At 40.3% G+C, this 26,515-nt stretch overlaps 1 protein-coding gene across 7 annotated transcripts in view; it reads left to right on the top strand.

Annotated features, from left to right (window-relative positions):
• NOL4 (nucleolar protein 4) overlaps window positions 1-26,157 on the top strand; it is a 665,641-nt gene extending 639,484 nt beyond the window's left edge. For all 7 annotated transcript variants that reach the window (XM_053715015.1, XM_053715014.1, XM_053715011.1 and 4 more), the window contains one exon: window positions 25,605-26,157. In XM_053715015.1, the coding sequence (XP_053570990.1) occupies window positions 25,605-25,798 (194 nt within the window). In that variant the 3' untranslated portion in view covers window positions 25,799-26,157. The remainder of the gene's footprint in view (window positions 1-25,604) is intronic.
• The last annotated feature ends 358 nt before the right edge of the window (window positions 26,158-26,515 follow it).

The raw sequence follows: 26,515 nt of genomic DNA, 5'->3' as shown, positions 1-26,515 counted from the left end.
ATGCGTAAGAAAATTCTTATCTTGACATGAGCTATCTGTATCTCACATTTATGATGCAGCTCTTATATGGAATTCTAATTGTTGGCAAAGTTAAAAGAAAAACAGTAGAAAAATGTAAATCTTGCTCTCTCTCTCTCTATATATATATATGTATATGTATATGTTTAAAACATTGTACATTTGCTGTGCACATTTTACTTCCTACAATATAACATTATTCAGTAATAAAGATGTTACCTTGTAAGTTAAACGGACACTCAACACTAAATAAATGCTAGATAGAATGATGCATTTAATGAAAAAGAGCCGCTGAGAATATTATTTATTATTATTCTTTATTTATAAAGCGCCGACAGATTCCGCAGCGCTGCCCATGGGTACAAGGATAACAGTACAGTGGAGAAACAATACGATAAGACACAACATTTTACAGACAAATACAGGGGGAATTGAGGGCTCTGCTCCCGTGGGAACTTACAATCTAGAATTAAATGTAGGTGTATTTTTTAAAGTTTCATTAGTTCTTAAATATTTACAAAATAAGTGTAAAGTTTTAGTGTCTATAAAACAATGGGAGCTGCCATGTTGTAACTTAGGTTACCTTCCCTGCTGTGGCCAATTAGGGACAGTTATAAATAGGTTATTAGAGTGTGCAGCCAATGGCTGTGTGGAATAAAACAGTGTTCTGCACTTCCATTTCTAACAGGAACTGAAAAGCTCACAATTTAAGAATGGAATTACAGGAAAGGGGGACAAAATAAAAAATAAAGGTTTATTGTAGAGGTTTTTTTACATACACAATTTATCATTTTATCTTACAATCTCAAAGTGTTTAATGTCCCTTTAAAGGAAAAAATAAAACAAAGTGTGACAAAATACGTTTCACTAATGTTGATTATGAATATTGTATCATGTTTTGCCTGTTTTGCATCTTGCAGTTCCTATACAGTTCAGTTACTTATTATTTAGAGTTGTAGACTCTACAAAGAAAACATTAACAAGTCAGAGTGATTTAATTACCAGGTTAATTAATGAGAAATAATTTTTCATTCAGAAAATGAAGCTCAGAGTATTTTCCTATCATTGTTTACAACTAGCAAATGGCTTATATAGGCCTAGTTTATGTGTGGAGCGCAAAATTGTGCATTCGCAATCTTGATATTTGCTCTCTACTCAGTAATACCAACGCACGTAAATGTGCGATGGTATTACAAGTTAGGCGCAATGCGAACACGAAGTCTGGAAGCCTTGTGCTCACAAGAACACACTTCAACAGGCTCCAATGGGAGCCTCGTTCTCATGCCGTGAAACAAGGCAAATCACCTAGCGCAGCACAGGGGGGTAATTCACGCAGCGTTGGGCAGCAAATTAAGAATATATATGTATATGAATATATACACATATATTTATGTGTTTATATGAGTATTTTTACATATTAACACAGAAATATATATGTATACAAGTTCGCTGTTGTATGATCCTGCTACTTATAAAATGAAAGTAATTTATTTAACCTAAGACAGACACTATAGCAATCGCTAGTTCTGAGTAGTGCCCATATTACTGTAAAATGGTATCTTCTTTTTATAGGACAAAAAGTGAAGTTTCAGTGACTCACACTATGGAGTCTTTCAGTATCATAATCTCACTCCCCCGTTCCCCAGGGAGGAATTTCTAATACGATTTGTGATGGGATGAAAATAGAAAAGAGCAAACTGTGCTGAATTGTGTAGGGTAAAAGGACCATGAAATATGATTAAGTGCTTCTGCAAACAGTAATAGACTCCTTTAATTAGCTACATTTCCTTTTGCTTTAACTTTACATCATAAAAGCATCACACAACTATAAATGATACAAAGTCCCACCAGCAAGTAAGGAAATGTGTGCATATAGTGTGTTTTAGCACGTTCCAGCATTTACTGGGTGAAAACAAATTGTGATATGCTAACATTATGGGGCATGTTTAGGAAGGTGCGAGCGTATCATGGCCTCTATTTAACAAGCTCCGAATGGAGCTTGATGGCCCCTGTTTTTTCTGGCGAGTCTTCAGACTCTGCAAAAACAGCAGTTATGAAGCAGCGGTCACAAAGACCGCTGCTCCATAACCTGTCCGCCTGCTCTGACCAGGCGGACAGACATCGCCACAATACAACCCGATCGGGTACGATCGGGTTGATTGACACCCCCCTGCTGGGGTGGCGTTGCACCAGCAGCTCACGAGCAATGCTGAATCTCGCCGTATTCAGCGAGGTCTGTCGTACCTGATCCGCACTGTCGGATCAGGTCCGACAGACCTTGATAACTTGGGGCTCATGTCCGCTGCACATCAATAAATGCTGACAGCATACGTTCTCGCCATTTATCATTGCACCAGCAGTTCTTGGGAACTGCTGGTGCAATGCCGCCCCCTGCAGATTCACGGGCAATCCTAGCAGGGGGTGTCAATCAACCCGATCGAATACTAGGATTTGATTTCCGGCGATGTCTGTCTGCCTCCTCAGAGTAGACGGGCAGGTTATGGAGCAGCGGTCTTTAGACTGAAGGCTCGCCAGAAACACGGGGCATCAAGCTCCGTTTGGAGCTTGATAATTCGGCCCCTATATGTTTATGTCACATATTACATCTAATAGGGCAACCATCATCTGTTGTTTAATTTGATTTCACATTAATGACAAACAGGATAAAATGAGTATAATGTTATACCTACATTATATAATACAGAATACAGTTTAGATTTTTATTTCACAGCTGGGAGGCCAAGAAAGGATCTGGGTTTGTTGAGCCCTGATACAGGGGTAGATTTAACATGAGGTGAGCGGACATGATTCGCTGCTCGACCTCGCTAAATGCCGACAGCATATGCTGTCGGCATTTAACATTGCACAAGCATTTCTTGTGAAATGCTTGTGCAATGCCATCCCCTGCACATTTGCGGCCAATTGGCCGCTAGCAGGGGATGTCAATCATTCTGATTGGAACGGATGATTGCAGTCCCCCAGGAATATTATTTTTTACACCTGCTAGGACTTACAAAATCAGACTGTTTTACTTAAACTTTAGCTTTACCATTTCTGTGTATTGTTTCCTTATTTATTTATGGAATTGTTTTGTGATGGCATTTCTTCATTTTGAACGGTTTTCTCAGATGGAATGAACGTCTGATTGTAGGGGTTACACACGGTTAGCTAGGGTCAGTATTGAAAAAACATTGCCCATGAAATAGAGCGTGCAATGTTTTGCCTCAGAATGTCCCTTTAAAATATCATTTAATCTTAATAAGAACTGCTTTGTGCTCTAGTGCTTGAATTCACATCTTCCTGAAAGCAGCTTGGAAATGGTAGAATTTGGGATTTAAGGATAAAGGGACATGAAACCCAACATTTTTCTTTCATGATTCAGATAGAGAATACAGTTTTAAACCACATTCCAATTGATGTCTATTATTTAATTTGCTTCATTCTTCAGATATCCTTTGTTCAAGAAATAGCAAAGCACATGGGTGAGCCAATCACACGAGGCATCTATGTGCAGCCACCAATCAGCAGCTACTGAGCCTATTTAGATATGTTGTTTTTATCAAAGTATATCAAGAGAATGAAGCAAATTAGATAATAGACATAAATTGGAAAGTTGTTTAAAATGGCATGCTCTTTCTAACTCATGAAATAAAACATTTTGGTTTCATGTACCTTTAAAGGGAAACAAAAGTCAGTTTATAATGCATACATTAGAAATGATTTACTTATTGCAACATATCTGCAAACAAAATAAATGTCATGTTGAATTGTTTTGCAGTTCTGGGACACACCCCTTGAAAAGACTCTTGATTGTTGTTTATATTCATTCATTTATTGTGGCCAATTAAGGACAAGTATAAATGAGCTCCTGTATATATCAGGTAATCACTGAGCAACATGTAGAAATGTTATGGTTCTCCACTCCATGGAATGCACTCACTCACTCATTGGACAGTGAAAACACTACACATTTTAGAGTAAAATTACAAGAAAACAAAGCAAAAATATATAATGAAAACAAATTGTATTTTTAAAATAATGCATCATTTTGGACCAGATTACAAATGATGCTCTAATTAGCGCTGGCATTATACGTTGAAAGTAAAAAGCTACAGCAAAAGTGAAAGACTCAGGCGCACTAACTTCAGGACTTCGGATATCACGACAGCACTAACATCTTCTCCCCATAAACTTCTATTGGGCAAGCTTCAAAAAGCCTTATTAGTTATCACTTGCACACTAACCTGACATTGCGCTAGATCAACCGGGCTAAAGCCGAAGGTGCGTTAGGAATAGTTTACATTTCTTTGTTATTCACGTAGAAGAAAATGTTCTTTTTATTTTTAAATAAATACGCAGGGGTGGAGGCCAGTGGGAAACGCGTTCCTGCACTATTTTTGCGCAAAATATTTAAAAAATGTTGCCACCATTGTGTCTGCACTGACTGAGTGGTGTGGAGGGAGTGTGAGCTTCAGAGTCAAAACTCAGCCGTAACCTCTGCTGAGGCTTTAGGATGTAGCAGCACTGTTTAAATCACAGGCAGGTCTGGCTCAGAAATCTCTCCTGCTTAAATGGTTTACCCGCCCCCTTGTCGTAGCGCCTAACTTAGCTACAATATTGCATAAAAGTTTCCAGGCGGAGGTACAGTGGTCTGCAGAGTGGGGAGTAGACAGAGGCTCTGGGAGGGGATCAGCAGGAATGGTTTTGTAACTGCCTTACGTTGTTAATTACCCCTCTGAGAGGACTGCTACCTATGGGAATTACTCCCGTATTATGTGTTGGGGATTTTATATCTTTTTTCCACATTAAGTGTTTGGGAACAGTAGTGGCAGTTTGATTCTGTAGCCTTTCTATGCGGCTTTAATAGAAAACGCTGCTAATTTGATGATCTGCAACTTGGCACTTTAAACTAACCACGCTGCTCTATTGCAGCTATTATTGTATGAATCTATGCTAACTGATGGATTGTAGCCTTGCTGTTTAGCCCCTTAAGGACAGGACATTTCAGAAGACCAGAGCATTTTTAGCATCACTACATTTAAACAGAAATAGAGCCTTTTTATATATTTACCTATCAAAACTATATATATATATTTAGTAGACAACTAAAAGTATTGATCTAGGCCCATTTTGGTATATTTCATGCCATCATTTCACCGCCATCATGGCACAAATGGTTGTAAATGCTTCTCTGGGATCCCCTTTGTTCAGAAATAGCAGACATATACGGCTTTGGCATTGCTTTTTTTTTTAATTAGAAGGCCACTAATTGCAGCTGCGCACCACACTTGTATTATGCCCAGCAGTGAAGGGGTTAGTTAGGTAGCTTATAGGGTTCATTTTAGCTTAAGTGTATAGATCAGCCTCCCACCTGACACATCCCACCCCCTGATCTCTCCCTGATTCCTCTCAAACAGCTCTCTTCCTTCCCCCACCCCCAATGGTCACCCTCATTTTAAGTACTGGCAGAAAGTCTGCCAGTATGAAAATTAAAGGATCTTTTTTTAAGATATATATTTTTAATATATATTTTCTGCAGTGTGGGATCCCCCCAACCTCACTGTCCCCCCCCCCCCCAAACAGCTCTCTAACCCTCCCCCCTCTACCTATTTGCTGCCATCTTAGGTACTGGCAGCTGTTTGCCAGTATTCAGTTTGCTGCAATTAAGGCAATTTTTTTTTTTTAATTTAAAAAGCCAATTTTTCTGTAGTGTAGCTGCCCCCTATCAAAACCCTCCCCTCCCCCTCCTAAATCGATTTCCCACCCTTTTATCGCATCCCTCAGTATGATACCCCTCTCCCTACTCCCCCTCCCTGCTGCTCTGAGTTTTACAGCGATGGGCCACCCACCCATCTCTCTGCTTACCCTCCCACCCACCAACGATCAGCACCACCGCTGCCCAAGGGCAGAGAGGGCCACGGAGTACCTCTGGGACATGCAGAAATAGCGCAATCTCACTAGTTTTAGCAAGATGGCGGCAGAGAGAAGCCCAGGACAGCAGGATGCTGGTCCTTAAGGGCTTACGGCTAGATTTGGAGTTTGGCGGTAAAAGGGCTGTTAACGCTCCGCGGGTTTTTTTCTGGCCGCACCATAAATTTAACTCTGGTATCGAGAGTTCAAACAAATGCTGCGTTAGGCTCCAAAAAAGGAGCGTAGAGCATTTTTACCGCAAATGCAACTCTCGATACCAGAGTTGCTTACGGACGCGGCCGGCCTCAAAAACGTGCTCGTGCACGATTCTCCCATAGGAAACAATGGGGCTGTTTGAGCTGAAAAAAAACCTAACACCTGCAAAAAAGCAGCGTTCAGCTCCTAACGCAGCCCCATTGTTTCCTATGGGGAAACACTTCCTACGTCTGCACCTAACACTCTAACATGTACCCCGAGTCTAAACACCCCTAGCCTTACACTTATTAACCCCTAATCTGCCGGCCCCGCTATCGCTGACCCCTGCATTACACTTTTAACCCCTAATCTGCCGCTCCGTAAACCGCCGCCACCTACGTTATCCCTATGTACCCCTAATCTGCTGCCCTAACATCGCCGACCCCTATGTTATATTTATTAACCCCTAATCTGCCCCCCACAACGTCGCCGACACCTACCTACACTTATTAACCCCTAATCTGCCGAGCGGACCTGAGCGCTACTATAATAAAGTTATTAACCCCTAATCCGCCTCACTAATCCTATCATAAATAGTATTAACCCCTAATCTGCCCTCCCTAACATCGCCGACACCTACCTTCAATTATTAACCCCTAATCTGCCGACCGGAGCTCACCGCTATTCTAATAAATGTATTAACCCCTAAAGCTAAGTCTAACCCTAACACTAACACCCCCCTAAGTTAAATATAATTTTTATCTAACGAAATAAATTAACTCTTATTAAATAAATGATTCCTATTTAAAGCTAAATACTTACCTGTAAAATAAATCATAATATAGCTACAATATAAATTACATTTATATTATAGCTATTTTAGGATTAATATTTATTTTACAGGTAACTTTGTATTTATTTTAACCAGGTACAATAGCTATTAAATAGTTAAGAACTATTTAATAGTTACCTAGTTAAAATAATTACAAATTTACCTGTAAAATAAATCCTAACCTAAGTTATAATTAAACCTAACACTACCCTATCAATAAAATAATTAAATAAACTACCTACAATTACCTACAATTAACCTAACACTACACTATCAATAAATTAATTAAACACAATTGCTACAAATAAATACAATTAAATAAACTATCTAAAGTACAAAAAATAAAAAAGAACTAAGTTACAGAAAATAAAAAAATATTTACAAACATAAGAAAAATATTACAACAATTTTAAACTAATTACACCTACTCTAAGCCCCCTAATAAAATAACAAAGACCCCCAAAATAAAAAATTCCCTACCCTATTCTAAATTTAAAAAGTTACAAGCTCTTTTACCTTACCAGCCCTGAACAGGGCCCTTTGCGGGGCATGCCCCAAGAAGTTCAGCTCTTTTGCCTGTAAAAGAAAACATACAATACCCCCCCCCCCAACATTACAACCCACCACCCACATACCCCTAATCTAACCCAAACCCCCCTTAAATAAACCTAACACTAAGCCCCTGATGATCTTCCTACCTTGTCTTCACCATGCCAGGTTCACCGATCCGTCCTGGCTCCAAGATCTTCATCCAACCCAAGCGGGGGCTAGACATCCACTGAAGAAGTCCAGAAGAGGGTCCAAAGTCTTCCTCCTATCCGGCAAGAAGAGGACATCCGGACCGGCAAACATCTTCTCCAAGCGGCATCTTCTATGTTCTTCCATCCGATGACGACCGGCTCCATCTTGAAGACCTCCAGCGCGGATCCATCCTCTTCTTCCGACGACTAGACGACGAATGACGGTTCCTTTAAGGGACGTCATCCAAGATGGCGTCCCTCGAATTCCGATTGGCTGATAGGATTCTATCAGCCAATCGGAATTAAGGTAGGAATTTTCTGATTGGCTGATGGAATCAGCCAATCAGAATCAAGTTCAATCCGATTGGCTGATCCAATCAGCCAATCAGATTGAGCTCGCATTCTATTGGCTGATCGGAACAGCCAATAGAATGCGAGCTCAATCTGATTGGCTGATTGGATCAGCCAATCGGATTGAACTTGATTCTGATTGGCTGATTCCATCAGCCAATCAGAAAATTCCTACCTTAATTCCGATTGGCTGATAGAATCCTATCAGCCAATCGGAATTCGAGGGACGCCATCTTGGATGACGTCCCTTAAAGGAACCGTCATTCGTCGTCTAGTCGTCGGAAGAAGAGGATGGATCCGCGCTGGAGGTCTTCAAGATGGAGCCGGTCGTCATCGGATGGAAGAACATAGAAGATGCCGCTTGGAGAAGATGTTTGCCGGTCCGGATGTCCTCTTCTTGCCGGATAGGAGGAAGACTTTGGACCCTCTTCTGGACTTCTTCAGTGGATGTCTAGCCCCCGCTTGGGTTGGATGAAGATCTTGGAGCCAGGACGGATCGGTGAACCTGGCATGGTGAAGACAAGGTAGGAAGATCATCAGGGGCTTAGTGTTAGGTTTATTTAAGGGGGGTTTGGGTTAGATTAGGGGTATGTGGGTGGTGGGTTGTAATGTTGGGGGGGGGGGTATTGTATGTTTTCTTTTACAGGCAAAAGAGCTGAACTTCTTGGGGCATGCCCCGCAAAGGGCCCTGTTCAGGGCTGGTAAGGTAAAAGAGCTTGTAACTTTTTAAATTTAGAATAGGGTAGGGAATTTTTTATTTTGGGGGTCTTTGTTATTTTATTAGGGGGCTTAGAGTAGGTGTAATTAGTTTAAAATTGTTGTAATATTTTTCTTATGTTTGTAAATATTTTTTTATTTTCTGTAACTTAGTTCTTTTTTATTTTTTGTACTTTAGATAGTTTATTTAATTGTATTTATTTGTAGCAATTGTGTTTAATTAATTTATTGATAGTGTAGTGTTAGGTTAATTGTAGGTAATTGTAGGTAGTTTATTTAATTATTTTATTGATAGGGTAGTGTTAGGTTTAATTATAACTTAGGTTAGGATTTATTTTACAGGTAAATTTGTAATTATTTTAACTAGGTAACTATTAAATAGTTCTTAACTATTTAATAGCTATTGTACCTGGTTAAAATAAATACAAAGTTACCTGTAAAATAAATATTAATCCTAAAATAGCTATAATATAAATGTAATTTATATTGTAGCTATATTATGATTTATTTTACAGGTAAGTATTTAGCTTTAAATAGGAATCATTTATTTAATAAGAGTTAATTTATTTCGTTAGATAAAAATTATATTTAACTTAGGGGGGTTTTAGTGTTAGGGTTAGACTTAGCTTTAGGGGTTAATACATTTATTAGAATAGCGGTGAGCTCCGGTCGGCAGATTAGGGGTTAATAATTGAAGGTAGGTGTCGGCGATGTTAGGGAGGGCAGATTAGGGGTTAATACTATTTATGATAGGATTAGTGAGGCGGATTAGGGGTTAATAACTTTATTATAGTAGCGCTCAGGTCCGCTCGGCAGATTAGGGGTTAATAAGTGTAGGTAGGTGTCGGCGACGTTGTGGGGGGCAGATTAGGGGTTAATAAATATAATATAGGGGTCGGCGATGTTAGGGGCAGAAGATTAGGGGTACATAGGGATAACGTAGGTGGCGGCGATTTGCGGTCGGAAGATTAGGGGTTAATTATTTTAAGTAGCTTGCGGCGACGTTGTGTGGGGCAAGTTAGGGGTTAATAAATATAATATAGGGGTCGGCGGGGTTAGGGGCAGCAGATTAGGGGTACATAAGTATAACGTAGGTGGCGGTCGGCAGATTAGGGGTTAAAAATTTTAATCGAGTGGCGGCGATGTGGGGGGACCTCGGTTTAGGGGTACATAGGTAGTTTATGGGTGTTAGTGTACTTTAGGGTACAGTAGTTAAGAGCTTTATGAACCGGCGTTAGCCAGAAAGCTCTTAACTCCTGCTATTTTCCTGCGGCTGGAATCTTGTCGTTAGAGCTCTAACGCTCACTGCAGAAACGACTCTAAATACCGGCGTTAGAAAGATCCCATTGAAAAGATAGGCTACGCAAATGGCGTAGGGGGATCTGCGGTATGGAAAAGTCGCGGCTGTAAAGTGAGCGTTAGACCCTTTAATCACTGACTCCAAATACCAGCGGGCGGCCAAAACCAGCGTTAGGAGCCTCTAACGCTGGTTTTGACGGCTACCGCCGAACTCTAAATCTAGGCCTTAATGACCAGCGTCGTACAGGGTACAGCGCTGGTCGTAAAGGGGTTAACTAACTGCATCTTCTTGATTATGCTGCTAACTGAGGACCTTTTATTTTTCTGCTAACTGTGCATGCACTTTATATGACTAAAGGCTGCTAGTTGGTTTTCAGTTATTACAACTGCTGGGCTATGTACTAAAATTTCACTATCCTTAAATTATGCTGGATACATTTGTGATGAGAGTGGGAAGTGACGTCACTGGATGGGGGCGGGGCTTAGGCCCGTGTTTGTCTATGTCGCAGTTACTAAGTGACATCAATGGTACCAGATTTATATTTCCATGCTCTGCAATAAAATAGTGTTGTACCCTCTTTGCTATGTCCTGCATTTTATGACATGGTGTCAGACTTTCTTGCCTGCGCTTCTGTTTCCTGATTGATGATGATGATGTCGAAGTTTACCCCATCTGAACCTTTTGATTTTTCTCAGCCTGCAGTTTGGCCTACATGGCGTAATCGGTTTCAGCGCTTCAGGATTGCTTCCAAGCTGGACAAGGAGCGTGGTGAAGTACAAGTTAATTCTCTTTTATACTTTATGGGGAAAGATGTGGAGCCAGTGTTCAATGCCTTTACTTTCCAAGAAGGGGAAGAATTTGACTTTGACATAGTTATGAACAAACTGAGTGCCCACTTTGTGCCCAAAAGAAATGTGTTTCATGAGAAGGCTTGTTTTCACAAACGTGCCCAGCGTGTGGGAGAATCTGTGGAGTCATTTGTGCGCAGCCTGTATGAACTAGCTGAATTTTGTGAGTTTGGTGTTGCTAAAGAGGAGCAAATCAGAGACAGAATAGTCATAGGAATTGCAGATGCTGAAGTCTCACTGAAGCTACAGTTGGAGGCTGATTTAACATTAGATGGGGCTATTAGGATGGCCCGACAGAGTGAACTGGTTAAAAAGCAAAGTGCTGATCTGAGGTCTGAGAGTATTGTGGATGAAGTGCAGCAGTTCAGGAGGGCTGCTAGTGAAAGGTACAGTGTGAGCGGTAGACCAAGGGCAATAGATAGGCCCAGAAGCGGATGGGCGCAGCACACGGTGCAACCGTACCCATGATCAGAGTGTCATATGCCCTGCTAAAGACAAAAAATGTAGAAAATGTAACCGAATGGGCCATTTTGAAGTGGTACAACACTTGTGTAATGGGAGCCAAAGTTGCCTTTTAGATTGACACAGGAGCAGACATCACTGTTATGTCCCTTGCAGCATTCATAAAACTGCCTCGACAGCCTCAGCTAGCGAAAGTTACAACAAAAGTCCATAGTCCTGGGGGCCACATCGATTGTGCAGGGAAATTTCTTGCCAGCTACGTGTACAAGCAGAGGAAATTCACCATGTGGGTGCATGTGATTAGAGGTCAGTGTGTTAACAAACTATTGAGCAGAAAAGCAGCCTGTGGTTTGGGCCTAGTCGCCAGAGTGAATGAGATTTCAGAAGATATGTTTGGTGAATTGGGCCTACTGAATTGCAACCCAGTCCGAATATCACTTAAAGGTGAAGCAGTCTCATACAGCATTACCACTCCCCGTAGAATTCCGTTCCCGCTCATGCCTCAAGTGGAGAAGGAGCTTCTGCGTATGAAGAATATGGGAGTTATTGAAGAGGTTGTTGAAGCATCTGACTGGTGTACCCCCATTGTGCCTGTTGCGAAGAAAAATGGGAAGGTACGCATCTGCGTAGACTTGAAAAGGATGAATGAGGCGGTGAAGAGAGAGAGAGATATGTGCTGCCGACACTTGAAGACATAGCTCCGAAATTGTGTGGGGCGAAGTTCTTCTCTACACTGGATGAAGTGCAACAGTTCAGGAGGGCTGCTAGTGAAAGGCACAGGGTGAGCGGTAGACCAAGAGCAACAGATAGGCCCAGAAGAGGATGAGTGCAGCATGACCGCTGCACACGGTGCAACCGTACCCAATGATCAGAGTGTCATATGCCCTGATAAAGACAAAAGATGTAGAAAATGTAACCAAATGGGCCAGTTTGAAGTGGTGTGTAAAACTGAATATATTAAGGATATGCAGGTGGATAGCAACCAGGAGGGTCAAGAAGTGTCCTTTGTAGGGTCTGTTGTTTAACGGCCTGGTTCAGATGAAGATTGGAGGGTTACTTTTACTGTAATGGGAGCCAAAGTTGCCTTTAAGATTGACACAGGAGCAGACATCATTGTTATGTCCCTTGCAGCATTCATAAAACTGCCTCGACAGCCTCAGCTGGCGAAAGTTACAACAAAAGTCCATAGTCCTGGTGGCCACATCGATTGTGCAGGGAAATTTCTTGCCAGCTGCGTGTACAAGTAGAGGAAATTCACCATGTGGGTGCATGTGATTAGAGGTCAGTGTGTTAACAACCTATTGAGCTTCTGCGTATGAAGAATATGGGAGTTATTGAAGAGGTTTTGGAAGCATCTGACTGGTGTACCCCCATTGTGCCTGTTGCGAAGAAAAACGGGAAGGTACGCATTTGCGTAGACTTGAAAAGGCTAAATGAGGCGGTGAAGAGAGAGAGATATGTGCTGCCGACACTTGAAGACATAGCTCCGAAATTCGCTTGGGCGAAGTTCTTCTCTACATTAGATGCTTCCAGCGGCTTCTGGCAGATACCTCTAGATGCAAAGTGCCACAAACTGACTACCTTTATTACACCGGTAGGTCGGTTTTGCTTCTACAGACTCCCCTTCGGGATATCCTCTGCTCCTGAAATCTTTCAAAGAGAAATGAGTTCTCTCCTAAGAGACCACGTGCGCACGGCAGTCGTCATGGACAACATCTTGGTGTATGGGTCTACACTGGAAGAACATGATCAGCGATTGAGCTGTGTGCTGCAGACTATTAGAGTTTCCGGGCTGAAGTTAAATAAGGAGAAATGCCATTTTAGGAAAGCTGAGTTATGTTACTTTGGGCATCTCATCAATGGGGATGGCATCAAGCCAGACCCAGATAAAATCCGTGCTATTGAACAGATGAAAAGTCCTTCTGATGTACATGAGCTGAGACAAATATTGGGCCTTGTAAATTATGTGGGCAGGTTCCTTCCAGATTTATCCACAATACTACACCCTATCACAGAGTTGCTAAAGAAAGATGTTGCCTGGGTCTGAGGACCTTCACAGGAAGAATCCTTTGTGCAGGTCAAGTCTCTGCTGGGGTCTGCCCCAGTGTTGGGGTTCTATGACCCTTCTAAAAAGACTGTGGTTAGTGCTGATGCGAGCAGTTATGGGTTAGGGGCCACCCTCCTGCAGTTGAATGAAAACAAACTACAGCCCATCGCCTACTGTTCCCGTACACTGACGGCTGCTGAGTCGAAATACGTCCAAATTGAGAAAGAGTGTTGTCTGGCTGCAGTTTGGGCCTGTGAGCGCTTTCAGCATTACCTAGTGGGTTTAGAGAAATTTAGTCTGGAGACTGACCATAAACCGCTAGTCCCTCTAATAAACTCCTATGATATCGACAAAACACCCTTAAGATGCCAGAGACTTCTAATGAGGCTGCTCAGGTTCAACGTTCAGGCAGTGCATGTGCCGGGGAAACAACTGGTTGTGGCAGATACACTTTCCATGCTCCTGCTGGCTACTGCTGAAGAATCTTCAACGCAATCAGATGTGAAGGTGTATGTAGATTCAGTTCTGGCCTCCAAATCCATTTCTTCAGGGAAGCTAGAACAAATAAGAAAGGAGACATATTTAGATACAGACCTTCAAGAAGTTATTAAGTACATAAAAGAAGGTTGGCCCGAGAGTCGGGCAGCCTGGATGTCTTTAAGTTCTTACCAGTCAGAAAGGTCACAGCTCACAGAGCTGGATGGGTTGGTGCTGTTCCAGGACTGCATTATTATTCCTGTTAGCATGCGGCAGGAGATGTTAAGCAGGATTCATGATGGCCACTTGGGCATTACAAAGTGCAGAGAAAGGGCAGCTACGGCAGTATGGTGGCCGGGGATCAGTTCCGACATTGCAAGCCATGTGTCAAAATGTGCCTTTTGCCAGGAACGCCGGCCTACTCGGAGAAGCGAGCCCTTGATTTCTACTCCGCTGCCTGCAGGCCCGTGGCAGAAAATAGCTGCTGATTTGTGCGAACTGCAGGGGAAAAAGTACCTAGTCGTGATCGACTACTTTTCCAGGTATTTGGAAATTGCACCTTTGAATGAAATCACAAGTCACGGAATGCAGTTTGCTTCCACAGAGTTCAGTTCTTTCAGCAGAGAATATGATTTTGTACATTCCACGTCAAGTCCACATTACCCGCAGGCCAATGGAATGGCTGAAAGGGCAGTTCAAACAACAAAGTTAATTTTGAAGCAATCTGAGCCGTACCTCTTGTCCTATAGGGCGACTCCCATTCAAGCCACGGGTTTTAGCCCAGCACAGCTGATGCTAGGATGTCAGATTCGCACCACCTTACCCTCTGTGGGTGTCTTCCAGCCAACTGGCTCTATTTCTCGGGACGAGGTCCTTAGGAGGGATGAAGAGGCAAAAAGGGGCTAACGATTCTTCTATGACAGGAGACACTCTGTGAGGCCCTTGCAGGAGCTGAATGCGGGGCAAAGTGTCAGAATTCAACTGGATGATGAGAAAAAATGGAAGATGCCTGCTACGGTAATTGGACGCTCTCCAGAACCAAGGTCTTATGTAGTCCTTACTGATGGAGGGACAGTCACACGTCGAAATCGAAAACATCTTCAGCCTGTACCTGAGAGTTTGATGTTGGATGCCTCTGTACCACCGCCGGTGGGATCCCCTGTTTTAAGAGGGGTGCCTTCCCCTCAGCAAGATCTCAGCGGGGATACGTCTTTGCCTCCAGCAGACTCTCAATCACCTTCTTCTGTATCAGAGGACAGTTCATGTAGAATTACATCAAGTGGAAGAGTGGTGTCAGGCAAGTCAGAATTTCTAAGAAGATAAAAATTTTACTTTGGTTAGGACCGCAGCTGCTGAGATTTTAATATGTGGTAATGTTGCTGAGGAGTGTGAGGTAAGCAAATAAACTACCTAGAGGGTAGTGTGCTGGCCTCATGTAACTATTCAGCAGTTTAATGTGGAGGTTTAAGAAAAGGAAGCACTCAATTGTTGCCACCTGTGCTAACTTAAACACTAAAACCTGCAGCAGAGCTCTTGTAAATCTGGATGTTAGTAATAAACTGTTTAGTAAGGAAATCAAAACAATATGCTAAGCTGAATTGCATAAAACAAATTAAGTAAAGAAAACTAGACAGAGGTACAGAGTTAAACTCGACATACGAACTGCAAATAACATGTAGGAACTTTGACAGCATAAGTATTTAGCAAGCTTTATACCTTTGAGAGAAGTGAAACCTTTCAGGCTGAACCGGTGTGGTTTGTAGGCAGAGAGGGTCTTGAGCGTGGAGTGCAGCGGTGCAGGCTGTTTGCTGAATTGAGGGTAGTTCCGTGAAGCTGGCGTGTGACGTCACCGCGGAATGATCCGTTGAGGGGCAGCTACTGAGAGCCGAGTCCGGATAGCGTTTAACAGAGGAGATTCGAGATAGAGTTACTACAAGGTATGTAGTATAGCGGTAGTTTGGCAAAACAAACAGGTAGAAAGTGACATAGAACAAAGTCACAGTATGTCACTTTGAGAGAGAGTTCCGGTGTCCAATAAAAAGCTCAGGGGATATCAGTAGCTCAGTAGGACTTAACCTAATTCAATACCAAGCAAAGTAGTGAGGGTTGATGGGACATTTATATGAATGAGTGGAAAAAGTAATTGAAATTTAAAGGTATAGCATGGAATGTGCAAAGCAAAAAATGAAAAAGGCAGGGAACAAGGTAATAACGTGACAGGACCCCCCCCTCAAGGAGCAACCCCCGGTGCTCAGGGTCTTGGACGGTCCGGGTTCCGACGATGAAACAGGGCAACCAACCGGGGAGCCGAGATGTTAGAGGCAGGCTCCCAAGAGTCATCATCGGGAGAGAAGTCCTTCCAACGGATCAGATACTGGAGAGAACCCCGGGCACGTCTGGAATCCAAGATCGAATGCACCTCATATTCCATGTTAGGATCCGCAAGTATGGAAGGATCTGGAATGGGGGGAAAAGAATTCCTGAGTGCCCTGTAGGGTTTCAACAGGGAGACGTGGAAAGTAGGATGAATTCTCATGGTTTCTGGCAGCTTGAGGCGAACAGCATTGGGGTTGATGAGTTGAGAAACAGGATACGGTCCAATGAATAAAGGTGATAGTTTCCTCGAAGGAGTATTGAGTTTGAGATTTTTTGCGGATAACCACACTAGGTCTCCGATAGCGTATTTAGGTGATGGTAACCTCTTCTTATCGTAATAGAACTTTTGAGTTTTCTTCGCCTCGTCTATAGCTGCCTGTATGAGAGAAAAGTTAGAAGAAATGAGATCCGAGAGTTCACTTACATTGAGCGAAGTGCATTGATTATCTGGAAGAATCTGAAACCTGGGGTGGAAACCATAGTTCACAAAAAATGGGGTTTTATTGGTAGTTGAGTGGACGGTATTGTTGAAACAGAATTCTGCATAAGGGAGATGAGAGGACCAAGTGAGAGGCTGTGATGAACAATAGGTTCTGAGAAATTGCTCCAGCCATTGATTCGTCCTCTCAGTTTGCCCGTTTGTCTGAGGATGGTAAGCGGTGCTCAGTTTCTTGTCGATGGAGAAGATTTTGCAGAATTCAGTCCATAGCCTACTAGAAAATTGGGTACCCCGGTCGCTTAGTATGCTGTTAGGAATACCATGATGTTTGAAAACGTGGGAAATGAGCAGATGGATAGTTTCTGAGGCTGTTGGGAGCTTATGGTAGGGAATGAAATGGGACATTTTACTGAACAGATCAACAACTACAAGAATAGTAGTCTTGTTATCGGATTTTGGCAGATCTACGATGAAATCTACTGCGATTTCCAACCAAGGCCGAGTAGGAGTCGGTAGAGGTATAAGTAATCCATAGGGGGAATGTTTTGCCTTTTTAGAAGTGGTACATTGTGCACAAGAGGTGATATGAGTGCTGATGTCATGTGTTATACCAGGCCACCAGTAAGTACGTCCAATAAGTTCTTGGGTTTTCTTAAGACCCGGGTGTCCTGCGAGTAGAGAATCATGAGAGGATGAGAGTACCATCTTTCTTAGGCTAGGAGGAATATACAATTTGTCTTGGAAATAGAAAAAACCATCCTGTTTTTTCTGTAATTGAGACAAAGGTTTGGATAAATCGTTGTTTTGTTCCTGTTGGAGAAACGACTTGGAGTCAATAGCGAAAGATAGAAAGTTCTGCAAAGGAATAACAGTGTTCTTAGGAGTCTTGGAACGGGTGTAAGTGGGCAATCTAGATAAAGCATCAGCCTTATGGTTTCTATTTGCAGGACGGTACACGATTTGAAAATTGAACCTAGAAAAGAAAAGGCTCCATCTAACCTGTCTAGAGGATAGAATTTTTGTTGTTTTAAGGTACTGAAGGTTTCGATGATCCGTATAAATAACCGTTGGAACGGTGGTGCCCTCAAGTAGGTGTCGCCAGTGCTCAAGTGCCATCTTGATTGCCAGCAATTCTTTATCGCCGATGGGATAATTTTGTTCCGAGGTAGATAAACCGTGGGAGTAGAAGGCAACTGGATGTAACGGTTTATCGATACCTTGGCGTTGTGAAAGAACTGCACCTACCGCAACATCTGAAGCATCTACCTCCAGAGTGTAAGGTAGGTTGGGGTTTGGAAACCTTAGAATAGGTGCAGTGGTGAATCTCATTTTTAGATGGTTAAAAACCTTCTGGGTTGTTTCATCCCAACGAAAAACAGTAGTAGTTTTCGTGAGATTAGTCAGTGGTTTGGTTATGCTGGAAAAATTCTTTATGAATTTGCGATAGAAGTTTGCAAAGCCAAGAAAACTCTGAACCTCTTTTCTAGACTTGGGAGTAGGCCAATCTACAATCGCCCTGATTTTTGCATCTTCCATACGGATGCCAATTGAATTTATTTCATACCCTAAGAAAGTAATGTTTTGGGAATTGAAAATGCACTTTTCAGCTTTAGCATATAAGAAGTTACTGCGTAACCTAGAAAGGACCTGTCTAACATGTAGAGTATGTTCAGCCAAATTTCTGGAATAAATCAATATGTCATCCAGATAAATGACAAGAAAAACATCAAGGAAATCCCGAAAAAGGTCATTGATTAGGTGTTGAAAAGTGGCAGGGGCGTTGCACAGGCCAAAAGGCATGACGGTGTATTCATATAGTCCGTACCTAGTACGAAACGCCGTCAGCCACTCATCGCCACTTCTAACATGGATAAGATTATACGCTCCCCTAAGATCTAATTTAGTAAAATAATTTGCCCCTTCCAACCTTTCTATCAATTCCGGAATTAGTGGTAGGGGGTACCTGTTCTTTATTGTGACTTTGTTTAACTGCCTGTAATCCACAATAGGCCGTAAGGAGCCGTCCTTATTCTTAACAAAGAAAATGCCGGCTCCTGCTGGCGAAGTGGATGGGCGTATAAAGCCTTTTCTTAGGTTATCTTCTAGATAATCCTTTAAGTGGGCGAGTTCAGGTTTGGAAAGGGGAAATATGTGCCCATATGGAATTTGTGCACCCGGTATGAGGTCGATAGGGCAGTCATATTTCCTATGGGGAGGTAAATTTTCGGATTCAGTCTTACTAAAAACGTCAGCAAAATCTTTGTACTCATCAGGTAAGTGTAAATCTGGTTTTGATAAGACTGTGTGCATGATGTTTACTGGAAAACAAGTAGTGGTACAAAACTTTGAATTGAATGAGAGAGAAAGTGTGTTCCAGGAAATACATGGGTTATGTAACATTAACCAATTTAATCCCAGGATAACTGGGGACACAGGAGATGAAATAACATCAAAAGTAAGATATTCAGTATGATGTTCTTGGGTAGTAACTAGGAGAGGTATAGTTTGGTACTGAACAGGACCGGATGAAATAGGTCTACCGTCAATACCTCTCAATAAAACAGGAGATTTCTTTTGCATGAGTGGGATTTTATTTACATGTGTAAATTCCTTATCTACATAACAGGCAGTAGCTCCTGAATCAATAATTGCGGGAACCTGGAGGCGGTGGAGATCCCACTGAAAAGAAAGGGAGAGTTTACAGTAGGGGTTTCTTAAATCAATAGTGTTGCAACAAGTTAAAGGGTTATGGGACTCACCCTTATTAGTTTTCAGAAGAGATGGACATTCCTTTACGGAGTGTTCGTCCGAGGCACAATAAAGGCATAGATTATTCTCTCTTCTCCTGGTCTTTTCCTGAGCTGTCAGGGGCCCCTTAAGGAAGCCAATCTCCATAGGCTCAGCTTGATGTTTACTAGTGGAGGGTGTAGTAGTAGTGTGTCTCTTTGTATAAGCCTCTGGGTAAGATCTTTCATTTTGCCTCTCTCTTAAGCGTCTGTCTATAGTAATGCAGAGGTTCATTAAACCCTCTAAGGTTGTGGGAAGCTCAGTTCGGGACAACTCATCCTTAACCGCGTCTGAGAGACCCAGACGAAACTGATTCCTTAAGGATAAGTTGTTCCACTCTGAATCCTTTGCCCACCTCTTGAAGTCTGTAATATAATCTTCTACCAACCTCTTTTTTTGTTTTAGAGCCCTAAGAGCTGTTTCTGCAGTCTGTTGTTTGAATGGGTCTTCGTATAACTGACCCATGGCAGTGAAAAATTTTTCCAAGGAGTTTAGAATAGTCTCATTGGATTCAAAAAAAGTGTTTGCCCAGCTACGTGGTTCCCCCCTAAGAAATGAAATAGTGGTCAAAACTCTAATCCTATCATTAGGATAAGACTGTGGTTTGAGCGTGAAGAGAAGCAGGCAAGCATTTTTAAAGTCCCTGTAGTGTGCCCTATCACCATAAAACTTTTCAGGCAAACTAACTTGAGGTTCTGGTGTATGTAGCTTGGTTTCTAAGTAATCTTTTATGTAAGCTTTTAAGGCAACATTTTCAGCTTTGAGTGTATTGAGACCGTCAGTGAGCAAATCAACTCTGTTGCTGAGAGTCTGTATTAGTGCAGTTATCTCAGCTGGGTCCATGTTAAGGTGGGCTTGGTATTCTGTCAGGCAAGTCAGAATTTCTAAGAAGATAAAAATTTTACTTTGGTTAGGACCGCAGCTGCTGAGATTTTAATATGTGGTAATGTTGCTGAGGAGTGTGAGGTAAGCAAATAAACTACCTAGAGGGTAGTGTGCTGGCCTCATGTAACTATTCAGCAGTTTAATGTGGAGGTTTAAGAAAAGGAAGCACTCAATTGTTGCCACCTGTGCTAACTTAAACACTAAAACCTGCAGCAGAGCTCTTGTAAATCTGGATGTTAGTAATAAACTGTTTAGTAAGGAAATCAAAACAATATGCTAAGCTGAATTGCATAAAACAAATTAAGTAAAGAAAACTAGACAGAGGTACAGAGTTAAACTCGACATACGAACTGCAAATAACATGTAGGAACTTTGACAGCATAAGTATTTAGCAAGCTTTATACCTTTGAGAGAAGTGAAACCTTTCAGGCTGAACCGGTGTGGTTTGTAGGCAGAGAGGGTCTTGAGCGTGGAGTGCAGCGGTGCAGGCTGTTTGCTGAATTGAGGGTAGTTCCGTGAAGCTGGCGTGTGACGTCACCGCGGAATGATCCGTTGAGGGGCAGCTACTGAGAGCCGAGTCCGGATAGCGTTTAACAGAGGAGATTCGAGATAGAGTTACTACAAGGTATGTAGTATAGCGGTAGTTTGGCAAAACAAACAGGTAGAAAGTGACATAGAACAAAGTCACAGTATGTCACTTTGAGAGAGAGTTCCGGTGTCCAATAAAAAGCTCAGGGGATATCAGTAGCTCAGTAGGACTTAACCTAATTCAATACCAAGCAAAGTAGTGAGGGTTGATGGGACATTTATATGAATGAGTGGAAAAAGTAATTGAAATTTAAAGGTATAGCATGGAATGTGCAAAGCAAAAAATGAAAAAGGCAGGGAACAAGGTAATAACGTGACAAGTGGTGAGACTTCCGGCCCGATATCGGGATTAGCACTAGTTAGAACAGTGACCGGAAGTATGGGTAGAATAATCCCATGGTCACTGTGGACTAGGGTAGTCTACCCCGATGTTCAAGTCAGGATGTAATTTATGTTGTTTATACAGATATTCTCTTTAACCTGTTATTTGTTATATACTATACAAAACTGTTGTTGTATGCTTCTTGTATACCTTGTTATTTGTTGTATTCAAATGAAAAAAAAAAGTATGCTTTGTTCTTTGAAAAGGAGGAAGATGTGATGAGAGTGGGAAGTGATGTCACCGGATGGGGGCGGGGCTTAGGCCTGTGGTTTTCTATGTCGCAGTTACTAAGTGAGATCAATGGTACCAGATGTATATTTCCATGCTCTGCAATAAAATAGTGTTGTACCCTCTTTGCTATGTCCTGCCTTTAATGACAACATTCTCATAGGGTACCCCGCCTAATGGACTATATGTTGATTTCCTTTTTATTCTTGCATAGAGTTTTGCTCATCGGTATATTTACCACCTTCGTTAATGTGTGTTTTATAAATACATTTATACATAAATACATTTATATTGTAAGCTTCACACTTGGAGATCTCTTAACCTTTATATATTGGTTTGTTTAAAAAAAATGTTTTGCCTTAAATGAGTTTGTGCTGGACAGGGTCTACTGTCTATTTCCTCTTTTTTTGCTAATTTTATTTTTATTTAGACCCCTGTGCGCTGAGAGATCCCTATATGATTTTTAGCAGGGTTCTCTCAATATTCTGTAACATTTTTATGAAGCTGGCATATATGGTCATATATATATATATATATATATATATATATATATATATATATATATGTGTGTGTGTATCTATATTCCAATTTGTGGAATATTTTCTAAAAGAGTGTCCTTATTTTTTAAAATCATCAAAAATGGCAAGATTTTCACAGATTGTGTTGATTATTCTGTTAGTTGAATTTTTACGCTGTTACCCTTGTTCCATATTTATTTCATTATGGCCTGGTGCTGTTACTAATGAGAGTCTTTGTAATCCTGCACTTTTCTACATTTTCAAATAAAAGTTTTATTGTTATTTTCTGCTTTTCTGCAAAAGGAGTGTATAGATTACATACATATAAATACAGTGTGTGTGTGTGTATTAAACAATATTAATTATGAGAGGAGAGGAAATCTTGGTGTATTGGTAAGTTGACCTCGGTAAATAGACCCCTCTAAATAAAAAAATAAATATATATATATATTGTAATCTAAGTGAAGAGCATAGGAATTTCAAGACACATTTAAACATCTTAAAATTAATTAAAAATATTGCATTTTTAAAAGTATTTGACTGTGAAGGGCTCAAAAGTGTAAATATATATTTATAATACAGTATATGTATAGATGTATGCACATACATATTTACACATATAAACACATGCATACACATATTTACACACACACACACATATATATATATACACATACAGTACATTAGAGCCCTTTCCAGTCAAATCACCATATCCCTTTTTTAACACTTTTAAACTTCTTTAACAATATTAAAATTACATTTTTATTAAAAAGTTTATATATGAGTGTAATAGTTTATTTTGAGATATATATATATATATATATATATATATATATATATATATATTTTAACCTTTACACTTTGCTTCAGGTCTAAAGTGGTGCTAAATATTCTAGCACGGTCTCAGCTTTTGTTGTACACAAACTATAACTTTCGAAATGTGAGTGATATTTAGCACGGTTGTGATCTCCATTAAAAGTATAGGTTGCGCTAGAGCAATGTCAGACGCGCTAACCCATCTCTGGTAAATGGTATTTACTATGGACTTGTAATATCAAGTTGTGAGCTAATGTTAGCGCAGTCAAGGGATATTGATTACTGCGTCCCGCACTGTTTTTAGAATGCCATTTGTAATCTAGCCCTTTAGGGGGAGTAAAATTCTAAGTTTAATGTCCCTTTAATTTGAGGTGAGTCAATGTCCTTTTTAGGACTATGGATAAGGAGTCCTGGTGCCATTAATCTCTTCATGCCTATACTCTCCTTTACTGTTGATGCTTGGCAGATAGCAATTTTATTTTAGCTGGGAGTAAACAAACTCTTATAGCATCAAAGCTAGTTCAACTTATCTAGCTAAGTAAACTTAACATGAACTTTAATTTTAGGGTCTAATATTTACCTTTTAGTACCAAGGAAATGGAATATAAAATAGTTGAGAACAAAGAGAAATGGTATGACAAAAACACCTGCAAATGAATATAAGTTTGAGCTGTCATTGTATAAAAATGAAATCAGAGTTTTAATGATCTCATCTACACCAATGATTACGGCAATCATTTGATGTAGAGGATGAAGATGGAGACGACCCATTACAGTTTATATTGGTCATTATCTCGGGTTGTTGCTTTCTTGTTCAAGTTGCTTGTTAGAATAAATAATTGCCCTTAACCTATTCAATTTGCTTGTTAGAATAAATAATTGCCCTTAACCTATTCAAGTTGCTTGTTAGAATAAACAATTGCCCTTAACCTATTCAAGTTGCTTGTTAGAATAAATAATTGCCCTTAACCTATTCAAGTTGCTTGTTAGAATAAACAATTGCCCTTAACCTATTCAAGTTGCTTGTTAGAATAAGCAATTGCCCTTAACCTATTCAAGTTGCTTGTTAGAATAAATAATTGCCCTTAACCTATTCAAGTTGCTTGTTAGAATAAATAATTGCCCTTAACCTATTTACGTTGCTTGTTAGAATAAATAATTGCCCTTAACCTATTTATGTTGCTTGTTAGAATAAATAATTTCCCTTAACATATTTAACTTGCTAGTTAGAATAAATAATTTTCCTATTTCTATCTAGATCATCTCCATATTTTAATAAATTAGCTTAATCTGAATCATTGGATCACCCTAAAAAATTCTATGACCTTGAGGAAAACCTCATATAAATAATGGACGGTAGTCACTGGTGGTCTTGTCCCATTCCTACTTCTTTCAGAAATCTCTGTAGCTTTAAATCTAGGTAAACTTTGTGTGACTAGTACACTCTGCTTCTCATGTGTTGCTGCTGAATTATTATTATCTGATATCAGTGAAATATAATTGCTGTTAGAAAATTCCATATGTGTGACAAAAAAATACATTATATAACAGAATACTTTTTCCAATATGCATGTATAAGCGCTTTTATAGTGCACAGAGCGTACATACATATGCCCTGTACACCTGTATTCAAACACAGCACCTGCTCAGATAGCAAATATAGTGCATCATCTCTGACAATGTATATTTTATAAATACTCTCTGATCAGGCACTGTATTCAAATGCAAGGGCACAGGGCATAATTACATATGCTACATATGCTTAGAGCACAGTTAAAGCTTTTAGCTAACAGTAGCGTTTGTTAGAAGAACTTTTTCTATAACGTATATTGGAAAAAAAATTCTGTTCAAAACTGAAAATTATTCATGTACATTTTGAGTTGTATATCACTTGAAGTAAAAAAAAAGAATGTAGCATCTGAAGAGACAGGTAAGGCTGGGGAGGAGTTAGTAAGTATTCCTATGTGTCATTAGATTCCTCATACTATCTCATAGTATCAAAAAAGTATGGACTGGTCTGTGCCTTATGCAGTTTTATCTACATGTGTTATTATTTGAACTGATTTAAATTATGCTTAATGCATTACCTTGGTGTTTACATTGTTATGAAAGTATTTATTGTTTGTTTAAGCTTAAGAGTGTGTTTTAAAAACAGTTCCTGAAAAAAATATATAATATCCTTAGGGTTACGGGCTGGGTGGCATCCCTAAATATCCTAGTCTACTAATAAAGCTGTGGGGGTTGTCTTTACCACTACTATGCAATGGGATTAACTTAACCTTTGTATCTGATCTTCTTTCACATGTATGTAGTATGTTTTTTGTTTGATAAATAAGTATAATATGTTTTATACAGATAAGGTTAATAGCAATTGAAATAGTGATTATTAGGTGTTTAAAGTTGAGTACTAATTTTAGACATTCTTGGTATCTTACTAACTCTTGGCAATCACTTTAGTTGCTTTATGTAATACAAAGATATATTACTTTCCAGCTTCAATCCTGGGTTTAATCATAATGAGTGTCCATTACCTGGTCACCTAGATCTGCTCTTAAACACTATTGAGTACTTCATTACAGAAGATTTAATGACATGTAACTAATGCAGACAGATTGCCGCAGTATGTGATCTAATATATGAAACTGACAGCTCTGGGATATTGATGTGTTCACTTTAATATCTTTACAGGGCCAACGGATCTTAGCATGAAGAGGCAACTAGCACCCAGTTCCACATCATCTAGCAGCACAAGTTCCAGACCTCAGCTAAATCCTACTGAAATTAATGCAGTGAGGCAGCTGGTTGCAGGGTATCGGGAATCAGCAGCATTTTTGCTGCGTTCAGCAGATGAACTAGAAAACCTCATTTTACAACAGAACTGAGTCACACAACCTCTTCCCTGACCTGGTTTAAGCCTGGAGCTTCACAAATGACATTCTGATGTGCCAGATTGGGCCCTTCTTGTTACTGCACTGATGTGTAGAGGAGATAATTACCATAATGCCACACTGTTTTTGATCCATGAAGTGATGTTAAGGTGCTGCGGGTGAACTTCAGACCTCTGACATTCGCGAGGTCTTTGATGTGTCCAGCTTTTTGTTCTCAGTGTGTCAGTTTAAATATTGCATATGTGGCTGTAGATCATTAAATCATGCAAAACAGTGAAGCAAATGGAAGGCACTGAGATGATAAATTAGTTCAGGTTCCAAGTGCAATATTAGTGGAATGTGCTACTGACTCTGGAATTAAAACTCCATTAAATGGCAGGAGAATGCAAACATACACTCATACTTATGAAGGATTGCATATTTTTTTAAATAATGTGATTTTTATATGAATTTTTTTCATGCAGACATTTTATTTATATTTCAAAGATTTTTCCACTTTCTCTACAACATTCCCTAAATGTGGGTTAAGGAAAAGAAAGTCCCCTTTCCTTTAGCCTATAGAAATTTACTACTCAAAAATGATCACTGGTGCTAGATGCCATCCTTCAAACTTCCATTTAGTGCATTGAGAAATGTTTAATATATCTTGAATAAAAGCAATTCTGCTTTTCAGCTGCCATTTTCTATACACTAAATTTCTTGGATTTTAAA

The sequence above is a fragment of the Bombina bombina genome, chromosome 5, assembly GCF_027579735.1.
Source record: "Bombina bombina isolate aBomBom1 chromosome 5, aBomBom1.pri, whole genome shotgun sequence".
Taxonomy (NCBI): domain Eukaryota; kingdom Metazoa; phylum Chordata; class Amphibia; order Anura; family Bombinatoridae; genus Bombina; species Bombina bombina.
Note: the sequence above shows the minus strand (reverse complement) of the source record. Positions and strands in the feature narration are given on the sequence as shown.